We start from the raw sequence: 22,791 nt of genomic DNA, 5'->3' as shown, positions 1-22,791 counted from the left end.
ACTCGTAATCGTTGTAATGTGTATGTTGATATGTGTAGATTGAGTATGACGCAAAGGGTATGTCCAACATACATGTGTCAAAAGCTATTTAATAAGTTGCCGTTGAATGTCAGAGGTCTTCCGTTTCTTAACATAAAACGTAAACTGACACATTTCTTGGCTTCGAAGTTTTATTCCGTCGATGAATTTTTAAAATGTAATATTGATATTTCTTAGTAAGTAAATGTGAACCTGTAAAATGACCTGACTAGTGTAAGAGAACTATCTTATAGCACAATAAAGATTATGATTATGTTTTGCAGGATCTCTTTTTCGAATATTGTTAGAAATCTTTCATCGTTCTTGGACATAACCTAAGTTTCAGATCCATATTCTAGAATCTTGTCAAAGTGACAGATATTAATTGGATTAATTTTTTTGATCTCTTCGGCCACAGTTTTAGCCGAAGTAATTAGGTATACAAATTGTTCTACAGTATTGATGTTATGCTCTCATATGGCCAAGTTTTGCAGATTTTGATAGGTTTGTGAATGTTGTAAGTATAGGGAGTAGTCAAAGTCAAATTTACACGATGTGACCTTGACCTCGAGATTCTAGGAGGAGGTTCGTCGAATAAAAGTCATATTGTCTCTATTGTATGATGAGTTCGGCAAAACATCTTCGCTCCATTCTTCTTGTTTTCTTCCCAGTTTCTTTTTTCATAGCAAAAAGTAGTCTAGTGCAATTGCCATTGGAGTTCTTGTGTAGGCAGTGTAACCTGTTATGCCTAGGTATTGGTTCTTCCTTCCTATTTTGGCATTAAAGTGCATAATTTATGGTTGTATGCCTAAAATGTTAATAAGATATTATAAAATGTTATTTTTCATGTTCGCTCATGTCAACGCTGATTTAGACAGAATGCAATGAGTATTGCACGGAACTTTTGTAACAAAACGATACGATTTCCCCCCTCCACTTGTTGTGGCCACTCAGTGACGTCTCTAAAAACAAAGCCCAGCAAACTAGCCAATGAAAACAAGTGGAGGGGGAAATTCGTATCGTTTTGTTACAAAAGTTCCGTGCTCTAGCAATGAGTATCACCAAAAAGAAATTTTTGGATTATTATTGAAGTAATAAATATAAAAGTACCTAATTAACGTATCATTAAGAAGAATTAATATTTTTCTGCCTTAATTAGCATTTTTATATCTCAATAAGACAAAATATCGCTCAAAAACATCAAAGTTAACTTATTTAGTATAAACTTAACGTATAAAATATCAAATTTGTCGTTATTTTATTAATGATTTTACATGAAAACTTATTGGTAGATAATTGTAAGGTCGTGATACTCAGTAGCGTTTATAAGCTGTTCACTCTAACAACACCAGATGCTGCTGCTCCTTGTAGATTTTCTGCTACCGTGAAAGGCACACCTACCTATTGTTTCGCAGTTAAACCATTCCGATTAAAAGGCACGGTAGCTGAAACTAAACGACAAACTAAAACTATTAAATTAAAATTGAAAAAATTTACCAATTTATAATTTTCTTACTCGTTTAATTTTAACCTAATTTAGTCACGTTAATTTCAATATTAATTAAAATCTGTCAACTCGAACAAGTTGGGTTGTACGTCAACTAACAACCTGTTTTATTAGAACGTGCTTAAACCTATTCGTTGTTGGTACAAATTGCCTTTTAGATGTAGTGGTCTTTTATGTAGATTTATCCTTTAGATAATAATTCGATCGAAATTTTAACGTTCTAAGATTTAGAACAGAAACAGAACCAGTTTTCGTTTTTTTTTCTTCGGGCTATGTTAGATCGTTTCACAAAAGAATTTCATTGCAGAATTAGAACTTCTATACCGTTTAGACCATTTACAAAACGTACCTTGAGACGTATCATTTCGTACAGTTAAAATTTATCGCCTGACCGGTTCTGATTTAAAAAATTTTGACCGAATTATGTATGCAAATTGTATAGAGAGATACGGTTGGGATGATGGATGCGTTTTTTTCTTAATGACTCATTTTTTTTTTAATTCGAGAGCAGTTAGGTTCGGAAAGAAGAATCTTTTAAGTAAATAAGTCTTTAAAAAATTACCTGGATCAGTGACCTTTTTGTCTCGTCTTTCTTTCTCGTTAAAATTTTTTTTTGTTTTCGCATTTATTATGTGTGCCACCGCATCTTTACTTCCTTTTACACGACTTCAATCAAACCGTTCCATGTTTGGATAGGTTTCTATTTGTAGTTGTAAAGAAAACCTATAAAAAGTTACACCATGTATTTATAAGCGGCGATAATACACGATATGTTATTAAAAGTTTTTAAATCATTATTGTATAAATAGAAATTTTTTTTTTCAGAATTGTAATATACAATTAATTGTAACTTTGATAAGCATCATTTAGAAAGGCTTAAGCAGCAATATAATAGGTAATAAACATGTTCAACACCAATATTAATCATCCATAGAGATATTGTTCTACTCGATTGAGTCTTAAGTTATTTATTAAAATGTTATTTTAAATATAAATATAACTTATTAAAATCATCTTGAATTTTTTATCCAATTATAACAACAAATTAATATTTAATTAAAATTTATTAACACTCCTTATACGGGGAAGACTCCATCATAAATGGTCATTTATTCTTTGGTTGTTCGGTTCGACAAAGTTCCTTGTGATTTTCCTTCATCTCTATTGTATATCACCGGTATTGTATAATCCTTTGATGGGTTTGCGGTTCGATTTATCGTGCCAATTAACTGTTCATCTACGGTGGTTTTTTACATTTGACACGGTAACACAATAAGCAATTTTTCCAAAAACGGAAATTAGATCTCCACTAATGTTTTATTAGATAAAAAAAAAGTATAACTGGATTGTATTTTTCATTTTAAACGTTGAAGATAAAAATAAAAGGCTATCACATCTTGCATTTATTATGAATGGTTTGTCGTTATAAATCACCGCGTATCTTTTAAGGATTCTAAGGCGTTAGGTTCTGTGAGTTATGATACAACCGCAACTCTATGCAAAATAATAAATATACGCCTTTGCTTTGGAAGAGAGAGAAGATGCTTTCATATAAGAGGACTGTCAGATTTCGTAGAGAATTTCAAATAAGAGTTTATTGAGAGGTTTTAATTTCAATGAATGGAAGATAGAAATAAATATCGCGAAGGAATTGTATGAATTATTGCGTATTGAAGATTTAAAATTTTAGTGTAGGCGGACAATATAATGAGGTTTTTTTACCCGTGTAAAGTTACCCATAACTTCTATCCATAAAAAAAACTTTTTTGTTTGTGTATCGATTTTAATGATTAATAGCTCATTAGGAAGATCTCGTAGAGTAGACCCTAACATAGTTTTGGCGGCGTAGATTTTGGGCGGAAACACCTTAAATTCCGCGAAAACAGTGAAATATATAAAGAAACCGGCGAGACGATAGCAACAAACCGCCCAGCAACAAACTTTTTCCTTTATATTTCCACCTACTTCTAGGGCCCATATCTTTGTTATTTAGAAAGATAGCGGAAAACTAAGCACACGGTTGGAAAGCTTGGTCGTTTCTCTATCTTAAACCGAGTTTTCGTCCGCCGATATGTTGATAATAAGAGCAAGAAAAAATAAGAAACGTCGCGCTGCATTCAATTTACCTCAAAATTACCAAACTTCACGGCCTTGTGCAGCCGTTAACAGATGGAAACTCAATAAATGGCTTATATATTTGGAAAGAGCTGACCTCGGACTATCTTATTCCGAGTTTTCGTCCGCCAATATCTATCAGCGTCTGTAAGAAAAACCTACCTGAAAACCGATAAAAACACGCAAATATTTCTTGCACTAATAACTTTCCTATTTGACAGGGAGAAAACTTTACAACAATATTCAGCTTAAGGGAAATTTCCTGCTCTTTCCAACGATGTGTGACACACCGTGATCACACGTTTGCACAATCCTTTTTTCTGACTATGAACTACCTAAACCACGAATTTTTGCCGCGGCTAAACCACGCTTAGGTCAATAACTAACTCTCTTGTATGACGGGGAGAAAACTCTAGAACTATATTCATCTTATGGGAAATTTTCTGCTCTTTCCAACGGTGTCCGACGCACTTCGCTTACGCGTTTGCATACGCGTTTTTTAAATTGATGAACTGAGTTAAAATGCAAGGTTGGTAACGTTACCAGATTCAAAACCATCAAAACACAATTCAACAATTCGAGTCTAAAATCACTCAAATTCTTCCAGATTCTGATAAAATAGGTGTAACATGAAATAATCTTTCCTTTTTGAACAGTTTAACATGTTTCTAAACGTAAAACTAAAACCAGAACAAACACTAGCACTATCACTAGAACTAACACTAGACCTAGAACTAGAAACTTTCGGGTTCGCTTCCAACTTGTTTTCTGAAGAAGGTTGCAACATGGCACCCGAAACGTCAAAAATTTTTTCAAAAAACGCACGGCTCAACCCGAAAGTTTCTAGTTCTAGGTCTAGTGTTAGTTGTAGTGATAGTGCTAGTGTTAGTTTTAGTTTTATTAACACCGGCCGTGAAACCCTTCGTACTTATATGTTTTTAAACGGTTTTAAATAAATTAAGAGTGAATGAAAAATTATCTGTCAACATGAAATGAAGTTAGGATTCTCTCTCAGGTAAAACTTTGTTCCAATTTTTCCTTCATCATATAAGAAAGTTAGGTTAAGAAGTGATTGCGTTCTGCTAGCTGTAGATTGTCTTTCAGGTGTGTTTCTTTTACAGACGCTGACAGATATTGACGGCGTCTGTAAATGAAAATTCGAAATAAGACAGGCCAAGGTTAGCTCTTTTCGAATATGTAAACCATTTGTTGAATTTCCTTCTAATAAGGGCTGCAAATTTGTCGCTATTTTTCTAGATAACGAAAATATTGGACCGAAAAGTAGACGGAAATACAAGGGGAAAGTTTGTTGCTGGGCTGAAAAACGATTGTGCAAACGTGTGATTGAGATGTGTTATATACCGTTGAAAAGAGCAGAAAATTTCCCATAAGATGAATATAGTTCTAGAGTTTTCTCCACGTCATATAAGAGAGTTATTCACCCAAGCGTGGTTTAGCCGCGGCAAAAATTCGTGGCAGCGCGACGTTTCTTATTTTTTTTTGCTCTCATTATCAACATATCGGCGGAGGAAAATAGCGGTTTAAGATAGAGAAATGAACAAGCTTTCCAACCGTGTGCTTAGTTTTTCGTTATCATTATAAATAACAAAGATATCTGTCCGAAAAGTACATAGATGGAAATACAAAAGTAAAGTTTGTTGCCAACTGTAGGCTCCTTTTCAGGGGCGTTTTTTTGACAGACGCTGACAGATATTGACGGACGAAAACTCGGAATAAGATAGTCCAAGGTCAGCTCTTTTCGAATATGTAAACCATTTATTAAATTTCCATCTGGTAACGGCTGCATAAGGCCGTGAAGTTTGGTAATTTTGAGGTACATTGAATGTAGCGCGACTTTCCTAATTTTTTTCGCGCTCTCATTATCAACATATCGGCGGACGAAAACTCGGTTTAGGATAGAGAAAAGACCAAGCTTTCCAACCGTGTGCTTAGTTTTTCGCTACCGTTATAAGTAACAAAGATATCCGTCCGAAAAGTAGATGGAAATACAAAGGTAAAGTTTGTTGCCAACTGTAGACTTTTTTTCAGGAGCGTTTTTTTTACAGACGCTGACAGATATTGACGGACGAAAACTCGGAATAAGATAGTCCAAGGTCAGCTCTTTCCGAATATGTAAACCATTTATTAAATTTTCGTCTGGTAACGGCTGCACAAGGCCGTGAAGTTTGGTAATTTTAAGGTAAATTGAATGCAGCGCGACGTTTCTTATTTTTTCTTGCTCTTATTATCAACATATCGGCGGACGAAAACTCGGTTTAAGATAGAGAAAAGACCAAGCTTTCCAACCGTGTGCTTAGTTTTTCGCTATCTTTCTAAATAACAAAGATATGGGCCCTAGAAGTAGGTGGAAATATAAAAGAAAAAGTTTGTTGCTGGGCGGTTTGTTGCTATCGTCTCGCCGGTTAAAAAAAATCTCTAACTTTAGAGTCCCAAAAATTGAAAAGTAATTAACATAATATCAGGTATGATTATCAAATCAGAATGCGTATACTGTCTTCTACACAAAAGTGAATTTTGGTCGTCGCTAAATCATATCGGTAATTAGAAAAGTGCAACAAAGCACGAACCTGTTTCCAGACGTACAGTTCTGTTCAGATATAATGCGAAAAGAGTCACTTGTAGAGGCATAAAATTATACTAGAAACGACCTACGTTCACGAGGCATTCAATCCAGGTTTTACCTGCTCTGTAGTGTTGTAAAAGTTCCGAACAGGCAAGCGGGGTGATGTGATTTATGGCCAAGATGACTGAATCACAAAGAAAAATTAAGAAAACAAATAAGTATAAGCAATCCATTTACTTTACACAATTCCTGAAGTACATGAAAATAATTACTGTATTACTTTGGTAATACAGTGGAACGATAAGCCGAACCTCATAAGAAATGAAAATTATATATTGGTAGTAAGTTATATATAAACTATATATTGAAATATATCGATAACCATTTTAATATAATAAAATCAAAAATCAATATAATAAAATATAATACTCCTATATGTATAACAAAAAATATATTACTTCTATTATATAAAATATAATAATAGCTCATTATATGCGAGTAGAATAGTGTACTTTGTCCACGACTATTGAAATTGATTCCATTTTTTAAATACATTTTTGAATAAAGGGAAACGTCAATGTGACACAAATTCAATGTTACTAACTGTAACCAACTTCACAACAATTTGTCAAAATTAAATGTCAGTTTTATAAAACGTCGTTTTCTTTACGAAAATTAATTAATTTGTCCACGATTACTTTATAATATATACCTTATGAATGAGTTTTCTAAAACAATATGGTAGTCATTTTTCACGGAGTGAATAATAGCGGTGAATAATAATCATTATTCACGGGTAGCCATCTTGACCAGACTAATAATAATAATTTGAAACGTTAAAAATTCAAAAAACGTCATTTTAATTCAATTTTTTAGGAGTTTCTAAATGTTTGACATTAAAAAAACCTAAACAAATTCCTTTTTTTTGTATGATTTAAGCATAAATTAATTAATTTTCGTAAAGAAAACGACGTTTTATAAAATTGACACTTAATTTTGACAAATTGTTGTGAAGTTGGTTACAGTTAGTAACATTGAATTTGTGTCACATTGACGTTTAACCTTTAATCAAAAATTTATTTAAAAAATAAATTTATGGAATCAATTTCAATAGTCGTGGACAAAGTATAGTATTCTACTCGCATATAATGAGCTATTATTCACTCAGGTTAATTATGCCACTCGCTACGCTCGTGACATAAACTTAGCCTTCGTGAATAATAGCCCTCATTATATGCTCATATAATAATATACTATTATGCTTAAATCATATGAAAAAATTGAATTAAATTGACGTTTTTTGAACTTTTAACGTTTCAAATAATTATTATTAGTCTGGTCAAGATGGCTACCCGTGAATAATGATTATTATTCACCGCTATTATTCACTCCGTGAAAAATGACTACCATTTTGTTTTAGAAAACTCATTCATAAGGTATATATTATAAGGTAGTCGTGGACAAATATTATAATAATCTAATTGGGGAGAATTTTATAAGGTCCATTATACCATCAAATATTATCAGTATTTTGTATAATACCTATTATTCTTTATGCAACATTGCAATCTGGTGGACATCGAATTTACTACTCTTTCGCATACATCCTTGCCGTGAAACAATTCCCATACAACTGTAATGTTGCGGCGCAGATTATCCACGTTGCGAATCAGACAGTTGGCATTTTTATTGAATTGTTAATCCACCAAAGCCCATAGATTTTCGATTGGGTTAAGATCAGGTGACCGCGCTGGCCAGGGTATTTGCCTAACCTCATTATGATCCTCAAACCAATCATGAACAATTCTTGAAGGATGCACGGGTGAATTGTCTTGGACAATCGTGAAAATCGGGTATTTGTTGTTCTTAAAAATATCAAAAAAGATTTAAATTAAAATAAAAATAACACATTTAAAAAAAGGGTGATCCATACCTCGGCCTACTTCAAACTTTGACGGTTTTACCTGGGTTAAGGAAGAGGGTAACTTCCTTTAGTCTCAGAAATTGAATTGAATAGAAACAAAAGATGCCTCCGTCTTCTTCCAGTACCAGCGTCATGTCGGAGCTAACAGCGGACGATTCGCATTAAATCTGAACAGAGCTGTACCTGGCGCTAGGCGGTTCTTTGAAAAGCAAAATCATATCCATAAGTATAACTTTTTTGTTAATGGTCCGATTTAAGTTTGTAATACCTTTTTGGAAAGGGTTCGTCCTGTAGATCATGTCATAGTAATGGCGGCGCGAAATTCTAACAATAACCGTAATTAAACGCGTAAAAACGTTATAAACAATCATACCCATAAATATAACTTTTTGTTAATTGTCCGATTTTAATGTGTGATACCTTTTTGGAAAGGGCTCGTCCTGTAGATCATGTCATAGTAATGGCGGCGCGGAATTCTAACAATAACGTTAATTAAACGATTAAAAAGGTTATAAACAATCATATCCATAAATATAACGTTTTTGTTAATTGTCCGATTTTAATATGTGATACCTTTTTGGAAAGGGCTCGTCCTGTAGATCATATCATAGTAATGGTGGCGCGAAATTCTAACAATAAGGGTGATTAAACGATTAAAAACGTTATAAATAATTATATTCTTAGTCCTTTATACATTGTTAGTAACTGTCCCATTTTTATAATAAGTAAAAACACAGTATATTAATAAAATACTATAATTCATTATTATTAACGACAAGTCAACTGTATATTATATAATTTTTCTGTAAAGATAATAAGTATCTAAAACAATTATTTACAAAATGAGATCAATTAAACAAAATTGTATAAGTAGTCAACTACTAAAATCTAATTTAATTGTACCCTGTTTTTCCGCTAGAAGCCGCATTCAATATAAGCCGCGGCTTATTAAATGTTACACTTTTTTCATTTTTTCTACATTTTATCCCTACTAAGCCGCACTCAAATACAAGCCGCTCTCGATTGTAAGCCGCACACATTCAGATGTGTTGAGCAGAATTGGATAACTGAAAAAAGAAAGGTTGGAATACAAGTTACTGGTAAACAGGTTTTGCGACAAGCAAAATTAGTAGCCGAGGAGTTAGAAATTACATTTAACAATCTCCAAAATGGATATATTATTTCATGAAAAGAAATGATTTTGTAAGAAGAGCTGCAACATTGGTGGGACAACATTTGCCTGCAAATTGGGAAGAAAAGTTAATACAATTTCAACATTTCGTAACCGAAAACAAAACAAACGTGGACTTACCTAACATTGGGAATATGGATGAAGTACCAGTGAGTTTTGACATACCATCAAAATTAACTTTTGCAAAAAAAAAAAGGCAGTGATGACATAAAATTTGTAACTACTGGACATGAAAAATCTAATTTCACAGTGGCTTTAAGTGTTCTTGCTAGTGGCAAGAAACTGCCACCATATGTAATATTTAAAAGAAAAACACGCCCAAAATCATTTTTAAAAGGGATAATGGCCTATTAATATTGGACTCCGCACCTGGACATCGCACCGATGCTGTAAAAATAAATTAAAAAAAAATCAAACAATACCTGCAGTTATACCTGGAGGATTAACGAAACTGTTACAGCCGTTGGATATTTCAGTTAATAAATCTTTTAAAGCAAAACTAAGAGATTTGTGGGAGAAATTTATGATTAATTCTTATAATGCTTATGTAGGCTCTTTCTTTATGTTGTCTAGGGATTTTCTTTTAATGTAACACGTTTTAGAATAAAACCGTATATTAAATTAAACTGTTTGATAATAACAAAATGAACAATGAATTCGTCTTTGCACGTCTTGACAGTGTTTCGTACGGTGTCTTCGGCGGAACTCTCTCGACTGGTCTTGATGTTCTTAAAAAATAAAATGTGTGTGTGCGCGAATGGTGGGGAGACCGAAAAGTGACGCCCTCTCTTGGGTAAACTCCTACATCTCGGCCATCCTAGCCGTCATTCGCCTCGAATGGCATCCATGGCTTCATCTTTTCTGCGCTGCTAGTCGTCTTGTTTGGGCCATTATGATTTCCGACCTTTTCCAGATTATAACGATCCGGTCCATAAGTGCTCACAACCTGATAGGGTCCATAAAACTTTGGTAGCAGCTTTGAATCATTTTGGAATTGTGTTCGTTTGATTGCCACTAGATCGTTCACCTGGTACTGCTGAGATTCTTTTCTTCTTTTGTTGAATGTTTTTCTGTTTTCTTCCTGGATCTTCTTTATTTGTTCTTTTGCTTCTCTTCTCAATTCGTTTCTGCTTTCGATAAATAGGTTGGTATATTCTTCTTCTATCACTTCTCTCATTCTTATGTCTTCAGGTCTTCTCATCTTTGTTCCAAACAAAAGTTCAAATGGTGTCATGTTGATGCTTCTCTGGTAACTATTGTTCAAGGTTTCTTGAAGTTTCCGTACGTATTTGTACCAATGTTCAGGTTTTTCGATGGTCATCTTTGATAATGCTGGTATTATTATTCTATTAATTCGCTCAACTTGACCATTCCCTCGGGGTTCACCAGTTGTTATTTTTATATGTCGAATTTCTTCATTTTGACAGTAAGCTTCAAAGTCGTTGGAGGTAAAGGCAGTTCCTCTATCTGACACAATAACTCTTGGGTTCCCAAATATCTGCTTTTGTTGATCTAATTTCTCTAAAACTTCTTTCGTAGTTGTTGACTTTGTGGGGTACAACCAAACAAATTTTGTGAATGAATCTACCACCACTAGTAAGTATCTATAAGCTTTTCCTGTTTTTTCCATTGGTCCTAAGTGATCTACATGGTAAGTGTCCAGTGGAGTATCACCCTTGTTGATTGGATTTAATAGTCCTTGCTGCTTTCCTGACTTCCTTTCCGTAAGTATGCACGAAATGCAATTTGAAATCACCCTTTGAATTTTCTTTTCCAATTCAGGTATGTAATATTCTCTGTCAATAAGTTCTTTAGTTTTCCTTGTAGCAAAATGTCCATTCTCATGAGCCTTTCTGATGATGTCGTACTGCATACCTTCAGGTACCACTAACAAATTTTCATTTTCTACCTCTTTGTATAAAAGGTTTTTATGTATTACAAAATTTCCATAGGGTCCGTTCTCTAATATTTTAAAAATTGCTCTTAAATGTGAGTCGTTTTTCTGTGCCTGCAATAATCTTTCTAAAAATTCGTTTTTTGTAATTATCATCAAAATGGGATTTCTGCTTAACGCATCACAATGTTTCATTCGTACACCTGGTCTATGTTCTAGCGTGTAATTATATTCTTCGAGCAATAGAGCCCATCTTGCTATCCTTGTACACAGATCCTTTTTATTCATCGTGACTGCAAATGAAGCACAATCAGTCAGTATTTTGAATTGTATTCCCAAAAGATACACTCTAAATTTTTTAAGAGCTTCTACAACGGCAAGAACTTCGAGTTCATAACTGTGATATTTCTTTTGTGCGTCGTTTGTTTTGCGGCTCCAATAGTAAACTGGATGAAGTTGGCCATCGTCCATATTTTTTTGTAGTAGCACAGCTCCAAATCCATCGCTACTTGCATCCACATGCAGTTCGGTTTCACTTTCATGGTCAAAAATTTTCAATACTGGCTCTGTACACAAAAGTTCTTTCAATTTTTTAAATGACGCGCTTTCGATTTCTTCGAATTTAAATTTTTTCTCATCTTTCAACATGTCTGATAATGGTTTTGCTATTAACGCGTAGTCCTTTATGTACTTTCTAAAATATCCCGTCAATCCAAGGAAGCTCTGCACCTTCTTTATCGTTGTCGGTATAGGAAAGTTCATAACCGCCTTTATTTTTCTGAGAGAAGGTTTAACGGTACCATCCTCAACTTCATGTCCAAGGTATTCTACCTTTGTGTCCATAAAATAGCATTTAGACCATTTAAATTCAAGGCCGTAGTTTTCTGCTGTTTTCAATACTTCTTCTAGGTTGCTGTAAGCCTCTTCTACTGTCGTTGATGGAATTATCAGGTCATCCATGTAAGTTAATACGATTCCTTTGTGGATCAATTTTTTGAATACTTCGTTCACGTATCTCTGGAAAACAGCTGGTGAGTTGCACAAGCCAAATGGTGTTTTCAAAAATTCATATTGTCCGCTTGGGGTAACAAATGAAGTATACTTTACACTATACTCGTCAACAGGTACATGGAAAAATCCGTTTTTTAAATCCAATGTAGTAAAAATTTTTGCTTTAGCTAAACGATTTATCTGGTCTTCTATTACCGGTAAGGGATATCTGTCCTTTATTATTTTTCTGTTCAACTTCCTATAGTCGATGCATATCCTTGTCGACCCATCTCTTTTCTTTACCAAGACTATTGGACTTGCGTAATCAGAAATGCTAGGTCTCACTATTCCATCAGCTATCCATTCCTCAATCTGTCTTTCAACTTCTTTCTTTTCCATAAATGACAGTCTTCTAGGTGATTGATAAACTGGTATTTCATCACTCAATATTATTTTAGTTCGAATCGCTGTACTCTGTCGATGCTGTGGTTTGTACGCTTGTACAATATTCGATATCCGTTTGTAACATCCAAGTTTTCCTACGTTTAAGGTATTACTGTCCATTTGAATCATAAAGATATCACTTAATACTTCTCTTTCCTTTTCAATTTCTCGAGTCATGATTAAATCTTTATTTTCTCCATTCTCCGTCACTTTGATTCCTTTGTTATTTATTGTCAAGGTTGCAAACTCTAGTACAGGTTTTCCAATAATGAATTTCATGGGAATTGCTTCTTCGGGAACAATGTGGATATCTGTTGCAAAAATACAGTCATCCATTTTCATCTCTGTTTTAAACTTGCCCAATGTTGTAATGCAATTATCTCCGATTCCTTTGATTGTTATAGGCGTTTCGTCAAATTTTGGCCCACCTATTTGCAAAAATGCTGTTACTTTTATTAAATTTAAATCACTCCCAGTATCGATAAAACCGTTGATTTTTCTTCCATTCAGTATTACCGTCTTGTATCTAGACAATTCCATCTTGGTTTCTTGAGCAACATAGAGTTCTTTGGTTTCGTCACGATTGGAATTCTTTCTTTGTGGTTTTTCCCTTTCGCATTCTTTCGCTATGTGACCAAAGTTGTCACATTTAAAACATTTTAAACCTTTGTCCTTATCTCGACAATTTTTTGCCTGGTGTCCTCCTTTTCCACAGTTAAAACATCTCATGTTTCTTTCATCTCGTTCCTTTATGGTATCTTGTTTTCTTTGAGTCTGTTTTGTGTTGTTTTGTCGCATAAAATCTTCCTTCTTTGTGTCTCTATGTTCTCTGCCCTGCTTTTCCTTCAATCTCTCGTACATTTTCAATTTTTCTTTAAATTCTTTTAATGTTGTTGGTCCATAAAGTATTGTCTTGTTTATTTCGTCGTCAACAATTCCCTCCGTCACATACTCGATCAACACTTCTTCTTCAATGTCTCCCTCTGCAGCTATTTCTCTCATCTTCATTAAGTACTGCCACAATGTTTCGTCTTTTTTCTTCTTTCTTGTAGTTAACCTCTTGTGAATAACTGCGCTATTTGTTGTTCTACCAAATTCCTTTATTAACTTTGTTTTAAGGGCTGTCCATGACGTTATTCCCTTTTCAGCTCTAATAAACAGCAATGCTTCTCCTTTCATTAACCGTTTACCATAAATCAGCTTTTCCACCTCATTCCATCCCATCATTAGCGATGTTTCTTCGAATTCGACGATCCACTTATTTATTGAATGTGATTCAGCTCCATCAAAGGTGCATAGAGTTTCTTCAATGTCTTTAAATGTCAGCATGAATTTAGGATGAAAAGTCTTGGAATTGTTTTCGAAATTTTTTGTGAAACTTTGTTCTCCGTCGCTCATGTTATTACTTTTACTTATATCAGCCATTTCTAATTCACTTTCGTCATCAGATTTTCCTTTTTTTCTTTCAATATGCGTGGTGTCAACATCTTTTCCAGAAGCATCGTCGTGTATATCGTCATCTAAATTTTTTAGCTCTAGATCAGATAATTTTCCACACAACATTTCAACTAATTCTTTTTTGTCATTCGCGTCGTTATCCACACATAGGATTTGACAAATTGAATTTAATTCTCCTAGCGTCAAATTATTCATGGCAAAATTTATCTTAGCTTGCAATCGTTCGTCGTTATCGTCTTTGAAATCAAAGCCTTCAAACCTTCGCAAATTACGTCTATTATTTCGACCATCATCATTTTCAAAAACAAATTTATGAAAGGCTTTAATGACTTTAAGACTCGCTTTTGTGATGTTTTGTTCGATTTTAAGAATGCGTCCCAACTCCATTTTTTCAAAAGGATCAAAAGGTTATTTTCTTACTCGTATTTTTCTAGGAATCCTTATCTTTGGTGGCGCCAAATGCACATTAGGTCTTCACCGCCAGCACCGGTTTCGTCGTTGATTCCCACGCCGTCGTTCTTCCGTCCTCGTTCCAACACCTTTCTTTTCACTCTTTCTTCGTCCTTGCTTATCCCAGGCGAGCGCCCAAAATGTAGGCTCTTTCTTTATGTTGTCTAGGGATTTTCTTTTAATGTAACACGTTTTAGAATAAAACCGTATATTAAATTAAACTGTTTGATAATAACAAAATGAACAATGAATTCGTCTTTGCACGTCTTGACAGTGTTTCGTACGGTGTCTTCGGCGGAACTCTCTCGACTGGTCTTGATGTTCTTAAAAAATAAAATGTGTGTGTGCGCGAATGGTGGGGAGACCGAAAAGTGACGCCCTCTCTTGGGTAAACTCCTACACTTATAAAGAAACAGGAAAACCGATAAAGCGTGTGTCTTATGAAGAAATCGTTAATTGGATTGACACAGCATGGCAAAATATTTCTGAGGACGTCATTAAAAACGGATTTAGAAAGACTAAAATAAAATTCTACAATGAAGAAATAATTCCAAATGAGCAACTACAAGAAGATGAACTTATAAATGAAGGAGAAGTAAACGATCAGGAAGAAAGCAACGAAAATAATCACGAGGACGATCATTTATTGTATGACTGCCTTTTGTCAGGCTTCGATTCGGATGGACCAGGTCATGAAGAAGACATGGATTTTATGATCTCATAGAACAGTTGTTATCTATCTACACATAGTAGTAGGTACATAATTTGTTTTACTTCTCATAGAATATATCTTTTGTTTTAATGTAGAATATATTATATTGTTTCAATATATATTTGGGTTTTTTTAATTACCTAGATATCTACGTAAATAAAATTTTATTAAAAATAAAAAAGTACTATTTTTGAAATGTTTTGCAACTATTTGCTATATTTTGATATTTAAATTCTAGCCGTCAAAGAAAACCGATCAGAAAAACATTTTTAAAATGAATAACATTTTAAATGGATAAATATAATGTAAATATAATTCTTATAAATACTTAGGTACATTTTATACATATCTACAAACCGAAACCTTTTATAAGCCGCACTTTAAAACCACTTTTTTTTCATACGAAACCGCGGCTTCTAACGGAAAAACAGGGTAGTTACATTTAGTTGCTACATTAAATTGTATATAAAAATTGATGGCACATTTTTATTGTACCGTACAGGGCCGTTACCCTCAATCAAATAGAAAGACAGTCTTTCAAAAAATCAAAAAAGTATGTAAAAATAGAAGGATTGGTAACATTTTCAGATTCTAAAAATGTTTAATTTTTGCAATAATTAATATTAAAATTCAAAATTCCCTGTATAACAGCTTTGGTGACGTTTACGAGGTTTTCACGTAAGATCAAGAAGATCAGACAAAACGTGAATCGTTCGGATCTCTTCTTCTAGCGCATAAAATTCTCGTGGCATCTCGCTCATGCACCTTTTATTGATTTTTATTTCAACCAACCGCGTGCGAAACGACGGTGACGTATCCAAAGTCTTTTTTGCCCTGTTTGAAAAATACAAAATTAATAGAAGTCTTCAATTTTGCTAAAATATCGAATAAGCCAATAGAAAAAAGAATGTGTAACGGCCCCATTACAGTTTAAGATCGTTGTCTACAAAATTCAAACCGCTAGTCCAAACTATTTTTGCAGGTATCATGGGCCATCTACGAGCATTGCTTGTATTTGAATTCATTACGAACCTCATGTCTCTGAGACATTTTTCCTTTAATGAGTCGGAGTTTTTTTAATAAAGTTTCAATAATGCTGTTTCTGTGTGAATCTGAACTTAATGATTTAAATGGTTTATTTGATAATATACAGTCAATCAAATGACAGACAAGAACTCCACAATTGTATCAATCTGCTTGTAAAGGATAATCTAGTTTTGGAAATTTGTTTTAAATGTTCCTGGTTGTTGTTAAAGGTCCTATTTTCATACTGTGAATTGTATGTTAATGGATCGCGTTTCGCTCAACTCTCTTCTGGAACTTTGTTTGACTTTTCGTTTATTACACATCTCGTATTAAGTTATATTTATTAGTTATTAGTTAGTTACAGACAATTAACAAAAACGTTATATTTATGGATATGATTGTTTATAACCTTTTTAATCGTTTAATTACCGTTATTGCTAGAATTCCGCGCCGCCATTACTATGACATGATCTACAGGACGAACCCTTTCCAAAAAGGTATTCCACAAACTTAAATCGGAAACAAAAAAGTTATACTTATGGATATGATTTTGCTTTTCAAAGAACCGCCTGGCACTTTTCTAATTACCCATATGATTTAGCGACGACCAAAATTCACTTTTGTGTAGAAGACAGTATACGCATTCTGATTTGGTAATCATACCTGATGTTATGTTAATTAGTTTTCAATTTTTGGGACTCTAAAGTTAGAGATTTTTTTTATATATTTCACTGTTTTCGCGGAATTTAAGGTGTTCCAGCCCAAAATCTGCGCCGCCAAAACTATGTTAGGCTCTACTCCATGAGATCTTTCTAATGACCTATTAATCATTAAAATCGATACACAAACAAAAAAGTTTTTTTTATGGATGGAATTTATGGGTAACTTCACACTGGTGTTTTTTTTTTATTTAAAATGTTGAGAATTTATGTTCAAACTATGCACTCATTAAATTTATTCAATAATTAAATTTATAAAAAAGTAAATAATCTTCATATCTATCTAAACAAATTCAAAAAAACGATTTTTATTTAATCCATAATTTCAAATCTATCCTAAGAGCTAGATAAAAAAATTTGTAAATGAAATATAACCGCATTATTTTTTTCTTGTGTGGTAATGATGACGCATTCACTTCTCGTTTCCGAACAACATAAGTCTTCGTCTCATTTTCTTTTCTTTTGACACCATACTCCCCATTATGTCATTATTATGCTGTAGTTTTCGCATTCCGCCGGCCGACACACAATGACGCCGTTATGGCTTGTGGTCCTTTCATTTCGAAATTAAAGGCCATTAATTAAAAACTTTCGGTAAACGTACTCAAAGTTTATATGTATTTTAAATGGTTTGTGCTCTTTAATGGTACTCAAAATGCGACTAAAAAACCTAAAACCCGAACCATAAAGCTGAAACTTAACAGTTCTTCGAGTCATTTTTTGCGTAAAGTTAACGTTCAAAGTGGTTTTGTTTGTATTTTGTATACCGTATTTGTTTTAATTTAATTAAAGGTTTAAGGTTTTAATTATCTTTGAAAATAATAAAGATAAACGAGAATGTGTACATATTTAGTTTAGATTAGGATGTTTTTTGATGCGAAATTAATTGTAAATCAAAAAAATAGTAAAACAAACAAATATTGTTTAAAAACACAATATTTTTTAAATTATATAAAAAAAAAATTAAGATGGTAAACAACGTCAATGTCATTGGAACGTCGATCGTCGTCACTTTAAGCTTTCGAAGGAACATCAATAAACAACGCGTTTAACGGTAAAGGTCTGAATGTGAGATTAGAGGCACATTTGCATGTTGAATTTACATATTCTGTCCTCTCCAATCGGGTAGCAGGAGTATGTCCGTATCTACTCGAAGAGGGCAATAGTTTAAACTCACAAACAGCGTATAACCGTCTTTCTACTTCAACAATTAAGAAAAATAAAATCCTCGATACACGTTCACCAAGATTTGTCACAGTTATTTTGAAGAACACATTTCATATATCACAGTTAAAACATACAAATCAGAAGAAATAAATAATTCTTACATTAATTCTGGTCGTCTCTGAGCTACAATTTTTCTGAAAGGTTTTTGAAAATTATATTCATAAACTGTATTAAAAGCAACCTTAAAATTGTGTCATTTATTTTTTTCTGGATTAATTTAATTTGATTGCTTGTAAACAACATCCCGCCGCAGATTCTCCAATTAAATTTAAAGAATGTGCCGCACAAGGAACATGAATGACAAGTGTGTTTTTAGATCTAGCTTGGAGGAAAATGTATATACCAGATATATTAGAAGTACTTATTACCATAAGATAATCCTCTATAATCTCTAAATTAACATCTAAATCAGATAATATCGTAGTATATTTTGTTTCATTGAATTATTTATAGCTTGGGTATATTGCATACATAAACAGACAAACAAGTATGTCAAAAAATAATCCATCTGTCACAGAACCAAAGTATTTAATATTATTAACTATTATAAATTACAAGTTAATAGTTCGAAATGTTAAAAAGAGATAACATTGACCATAACAAGCGTATACAATGGAAGTGTGTTGGTCTTAATACTCGATGAAACAATAGATACATAAACCAGATAGGATTTGACGGCAACAACAGCTGTTACCATATCGAGGTTCGCATTTATGCTGTTCACGTCCTTTGCCAGATCCCGTCGATAAATTGCCCGAGTAATATTTCAGGAATTCGCGATGCAAACGGCAAATGGGGACCCTGTTATCTAAGAAACGCTAACGGCTATCAACAGGTTACAAGGCTTACACTTACAATTTTCTTGTTTTATTTCTTTATCTTTATACAAACGGACAAAGTTGGAGTTGATCGAAAAATATCTATTTGAAAGGAAATTATGTTTATACAAGTACAAGCTAAACAGAGCGTTATTTAGTGTCAATATTTAAAATGGGAATAATGTATTATACAATATGGATAAAATAAATATTGATTAAGAGGCGTAAAAAGGGTACAATTAATAAAATTAGTCGACGCAGGCACTTATTGATGGCTCGACACAAGTTTTCGTGTTTGAATTAAAATACAATCCATCATCACAACTTCTTAAAACCGCCTTGTAACTCCAAAAATACTCTGAAACACATTCGTAATATTGAGAACAATTTGGTCCGGGATGAAATCCTTTTGCAATACAATTTGGTGGTAAAAATGGTTTTTCTAAAAGAAAAATTAAAGAAATAATTTTATACAAAGTATTTTTTGTAATTAAATTACTTGTTGTAGATGAAGTAGTAACAAATTCAGTAGTAACAATTTCTGTAACATTTTCTGTAACATTTTCTGAAACATTTTCTGTCATTTCTTCATTTTCAGTTGTGTCTGTTGTATCTGTTACAATTACATCAGTTGATGTAATTTCGTCCAATTGTGTTATATCAGTTGTTATTTCGCTTAATTCTGTTGTAATTTCGGTTATTATTGCTTGAGTTGTTTGTTCACCTAAAATACAACTAAAAATATTCCATTTAGATAGAATTAAAAACAACAAATAAAGATTAATTTACGGGAAATTAACATTTTCATTACAAAAATAGCCTTCAGGGCAAGAAAACTCATTCAAAATAATATATAAGGCTTGATTTCCAATTGTGGAGCAAAAAGTGTAAGTAGTTGAGCTTTTGCATAAAACCCCTGTTGGATTACAACCTTTGTCGAAAATTTGTAGTGGATATGCGACGTTACTCGAAAAAGAATTAAACAAAACCTGCAATGAAATAAAATTAATTTAAAATTAATTTTAAATAAGATTTACTCACCAATACAACAACGAATTTTTTTAAACCCATCTTTATATTCCTTATTTTAATTTGTTGCCAAATTCACACGAATGGTTTATAAAATAAAAATCGAATGCAAACTAAAACCCTCCTTAATTCTTACCTTAAATATACTCCACGAACAATAAACAAATTCTTTATTATAAATTATAACTGATTAAATATTTAAACAAATTAAATTAACTTAAAATTTACTCCATGTGGCGCCATCTGTGATTCGCAGGGTAGAAAACTAAAGTTTCCTATATTTTATAACCTCACTTTTATAACAACAAACTTAAATTCTAAAATGCAGCTATTATGCGTTTCTATCAGTTTTATATGCAAGAAATGTTACAATATAAAAAGACCCTTCTAAAAACTATACTGTTAAAGTTGAAATCACCTGTAATCAACGTCAATAACTTCCTGTAGAATATTTTTTGTAAAATCTTGCTTAGCAACTTTGCTTCAAGAGAGAATAGTATGGGTTGAAAACTAAAACCCTCCTTAATTCTTACCTTAAATATACTCCACGAACAATAAACAAATTCTTTATTATAACTGATTAAATATTTAAACAAATTAAATTAACTTAAAATTTACTCCATGTGGCGCCATCTGTGATTCGCAGGGTAGAAAACTAAAGTTTCCTATATTTTATAACCTCACTTTTATAACAACAAACTTAAATTCTAAAATGCAGCTATTATGCGTTTCTATCAGTTTTATATGTAAGAAATGTTAGAATATAAAAAGACCCTTCTAAGAACTATATTGTTAAAGTTGAAATCACCTGTAATCAACGTCAATAACTTCCTGTAGAATATTTTTTTGTAAAATCTTGCTTAGCAACTTTGCTTCAAGAGAGAATAGTATGGGTTGAAAACTAAAACCCTCCTTAATTCTTACCTTAAATATACTCCACGAACAATAAACAAATTCTTTATTATAACTGATTAAATATTTAAACAAATTAAATTAACTTAAAATTTACTCCATGTGGCACCATCTGTGATTCGCAGGGTAGAAAACTAAAGTTTCCTATATTTTATAACCTCACTTTTATAACAACAAACTTAAATTCTAAAATGCAGCTATTATGCGTTTCTATCAGTTTTATATGCAAGAAATGTTACAATATAAAAAGACCCTTCTAAGAACTATACTGTTAAAGTTGAAATCACCTGTAATGAACGTCAATAACTTCCTGTAGAATATTTTTTTGTAAAATCTTGCTTAGCAACTTTGCTTCAAGAGAGAATAGTATGGGTTGAAAACTAAAACCCTCCTTAATTCTTACCTTAAATATACTCCACGAACAATAAACAAATTCTTTATTATAACTGATTAAATATTTAAACAAATTAAATTAACTTAAAATTTACTCCATGTGGCGCCATCTGTGATTCGCAGGGTAGAAAACTAAAGTTTCCTATATTTTATAACCTCACTTTTATAACAACAAACTTAAATTCTAAAATGCAGCTATTATGCGTTTCTATCAGTTTTATATGCAAGAAATGTTACAATATAAAAAGACCCTTCTAAAAACTATACTGTTAAAGTTGAAATCACCTGTAATCAACGTCAATAACTTCCTGTAGAATATTTTTTTGTAAAATCTTGCTTAGCAACTTTGCTTCAAGAGAGAATAGTATGGGTTGAAAACTAAAACCCTCCTTAATTCTTACCTTAAATATACTCCACGAACAATAAACAAATTCTTTATTATAACTGATTAAATATTTAAACAAATTAAATTAACTTAAAATTTACTCCATGTGGCGCCATCTGTGATTCGCAGGGTAGAAAACTAAAGTTTCCTATATTTTATAACCTCACTTTTATAACAACAAACTTAAATTCTAAAATGCAGCTATTATGCGTTTCTATCAGTTTTATATGCAAGAAATGTTACAATATAAAAAGACCCTTCTAAAAACTATACTGTTAAAGTTGAAATCACCTGTAATCAACGTCAATAACTTCCTGTAGAATATTTTTTGTAAAATCTTGCTTAGCAACTTTGCTTCAAGAGAGAATAATAGTATGGGTTAATAATTTAGCCCACAAAAAGATGTATTGTAACTGACATGGGAAGTAATTTTATTCAAGCACACAACAATTTTGATGTAACTCCCAGAAAATTTTATATTTTATTAAATAGGCAAGAAATACTTTTTATTTTCAGTAAAAATTCTCTTAAAAGTAGGCAGAAATAATTTATTAATGCCCCATTTTGTGTTTGATGGGAAAAAACATTCTGGAATTTAAAATAGAGAGAATTTACATTCAAAAAATGAATGTAAAACTTGCTGACCAGGTTATTAGCAACACTGTGGCAAGTGGTTTGCATTCGAAGTATTGAATTTATTGAAAAATTTAATAAATTTTTGATATTTTAAATTAAAAAACCTATAAAGGAGAAGAGGACTTATTAAACGAAATAAGACCTTCATTAGAAATATAAAAATAGTCTGTTCAACTGGGAATGATGTAACAAACTCAGATTTGAATATTGCATTAATAAATATAGGTATTTATAATTTAAAAAAATCTTTATTTAAATTAACTTTTGTCATAAAACTCCTACATGAATATTTTTATTTTAAATAAATACCCCAAAAGAACACGGCTGTCCTTTCTGGTTATTCTGTGCCTAGAATATC

General features: G+C 32.5%; 1 protein-coding gene and 1 long non-coding RNA gene across 3 annotated transcripts; both read right to left on the bottom strand.

Moving 5' to 3' along the window:
• Window positions 1-7,622: 7,622 nt before the first annotated feature.
• LOC139430521 (uncharacterized) lies at window positions 7,623-8,243 on the bottom strand. The gene is made up of 2 exons (XR_011640943.1): window positions 8,158-8,243; window positions 7,623-8,089 (listed from the first exon to the last, which is right to left on the bottom strand). It is a non-coding gene; the product is annotated as an uncharacterized lncRNA (long non-coding RNA).
• A 10,526-nt stretch (window positions 8,244-18,769) lies between these two features.
• Window positions 18,770-20,267, bottom strand: LOC111415228 (uncharacterized). Of its 2 annotated transcripts, XM_023046791.2 has the most exons (5): window positions 20,120-20,267; window positions 19,868-20,067; window positions 19,663-19,813; window positions 19,578-19,626; window positions 18,770-19,520 (listed from the first exon to the last, which is right to left on the bottom strand). In XM_023046791.2, the coding sequence occupies exons 1-5, from the start codon at window positions 20,147-20,149 to the stop codon at window positions 19,327-19,329; spliced, it is 624 nt and encodes a 207-aa protein (XP_022902559.1). In that variant the 5' UTR covers window positions 20,150-20,267; the 3' UTR covers window positions 18,770-19,326. The 2 variants fall into 2 exon arrangements, with proteins under 2 accessions (XP_022902559.1, XP_022902558.1); XM_023046790.2 differs by having other exon boundaries at window positions 19,578-19,813; window positions 20,120-20,266.
• Window positions 20,268-22,791: the final 2,524 nt, after the last annotated feature.

The sequence above is a fragment of the Onthophagus taurus genome, chromosome 7, assembly GCF_036711975.1.
Source record: "Onthophagus taurus isolate NC chromosome 7, IU_Otau_3.0, whole genome shotgun sequence".
Taxonomy (NCBI): Eukaryota; Metazoa; Arthropoda; class Insecta; order Coleoptera; family Scarabaeidae; genus Onthophagus; species Onthophagus taurus.
This window is presented reverse-complemented; position numbering and strand designations above follow the sequence as displayed.

Excerpts from the sequence above, each read along its gene's own strand:
- LOC111415228 (XM_023046790.2), bottom strand. The coding sequence starts at position 20,149 with ATGGGTTTAAAAAAATTCGTTGTTGTATTG. Across the intron at positions 19,814-19,867 it reads AATGAAAATGTTAATTTCCC|TTGTATTTTAGGTGAACAAA; the intron begins GTAAATTAATCT and ends GAATATTTTTAG. Across the intron at positions 19,521-19,577 it reads TACTACTTCATCTACAACAA|AAAAACCATTTTTACCACCA; the intron begins GTAATTTAATTA and ends TTTTTCTTTTAG.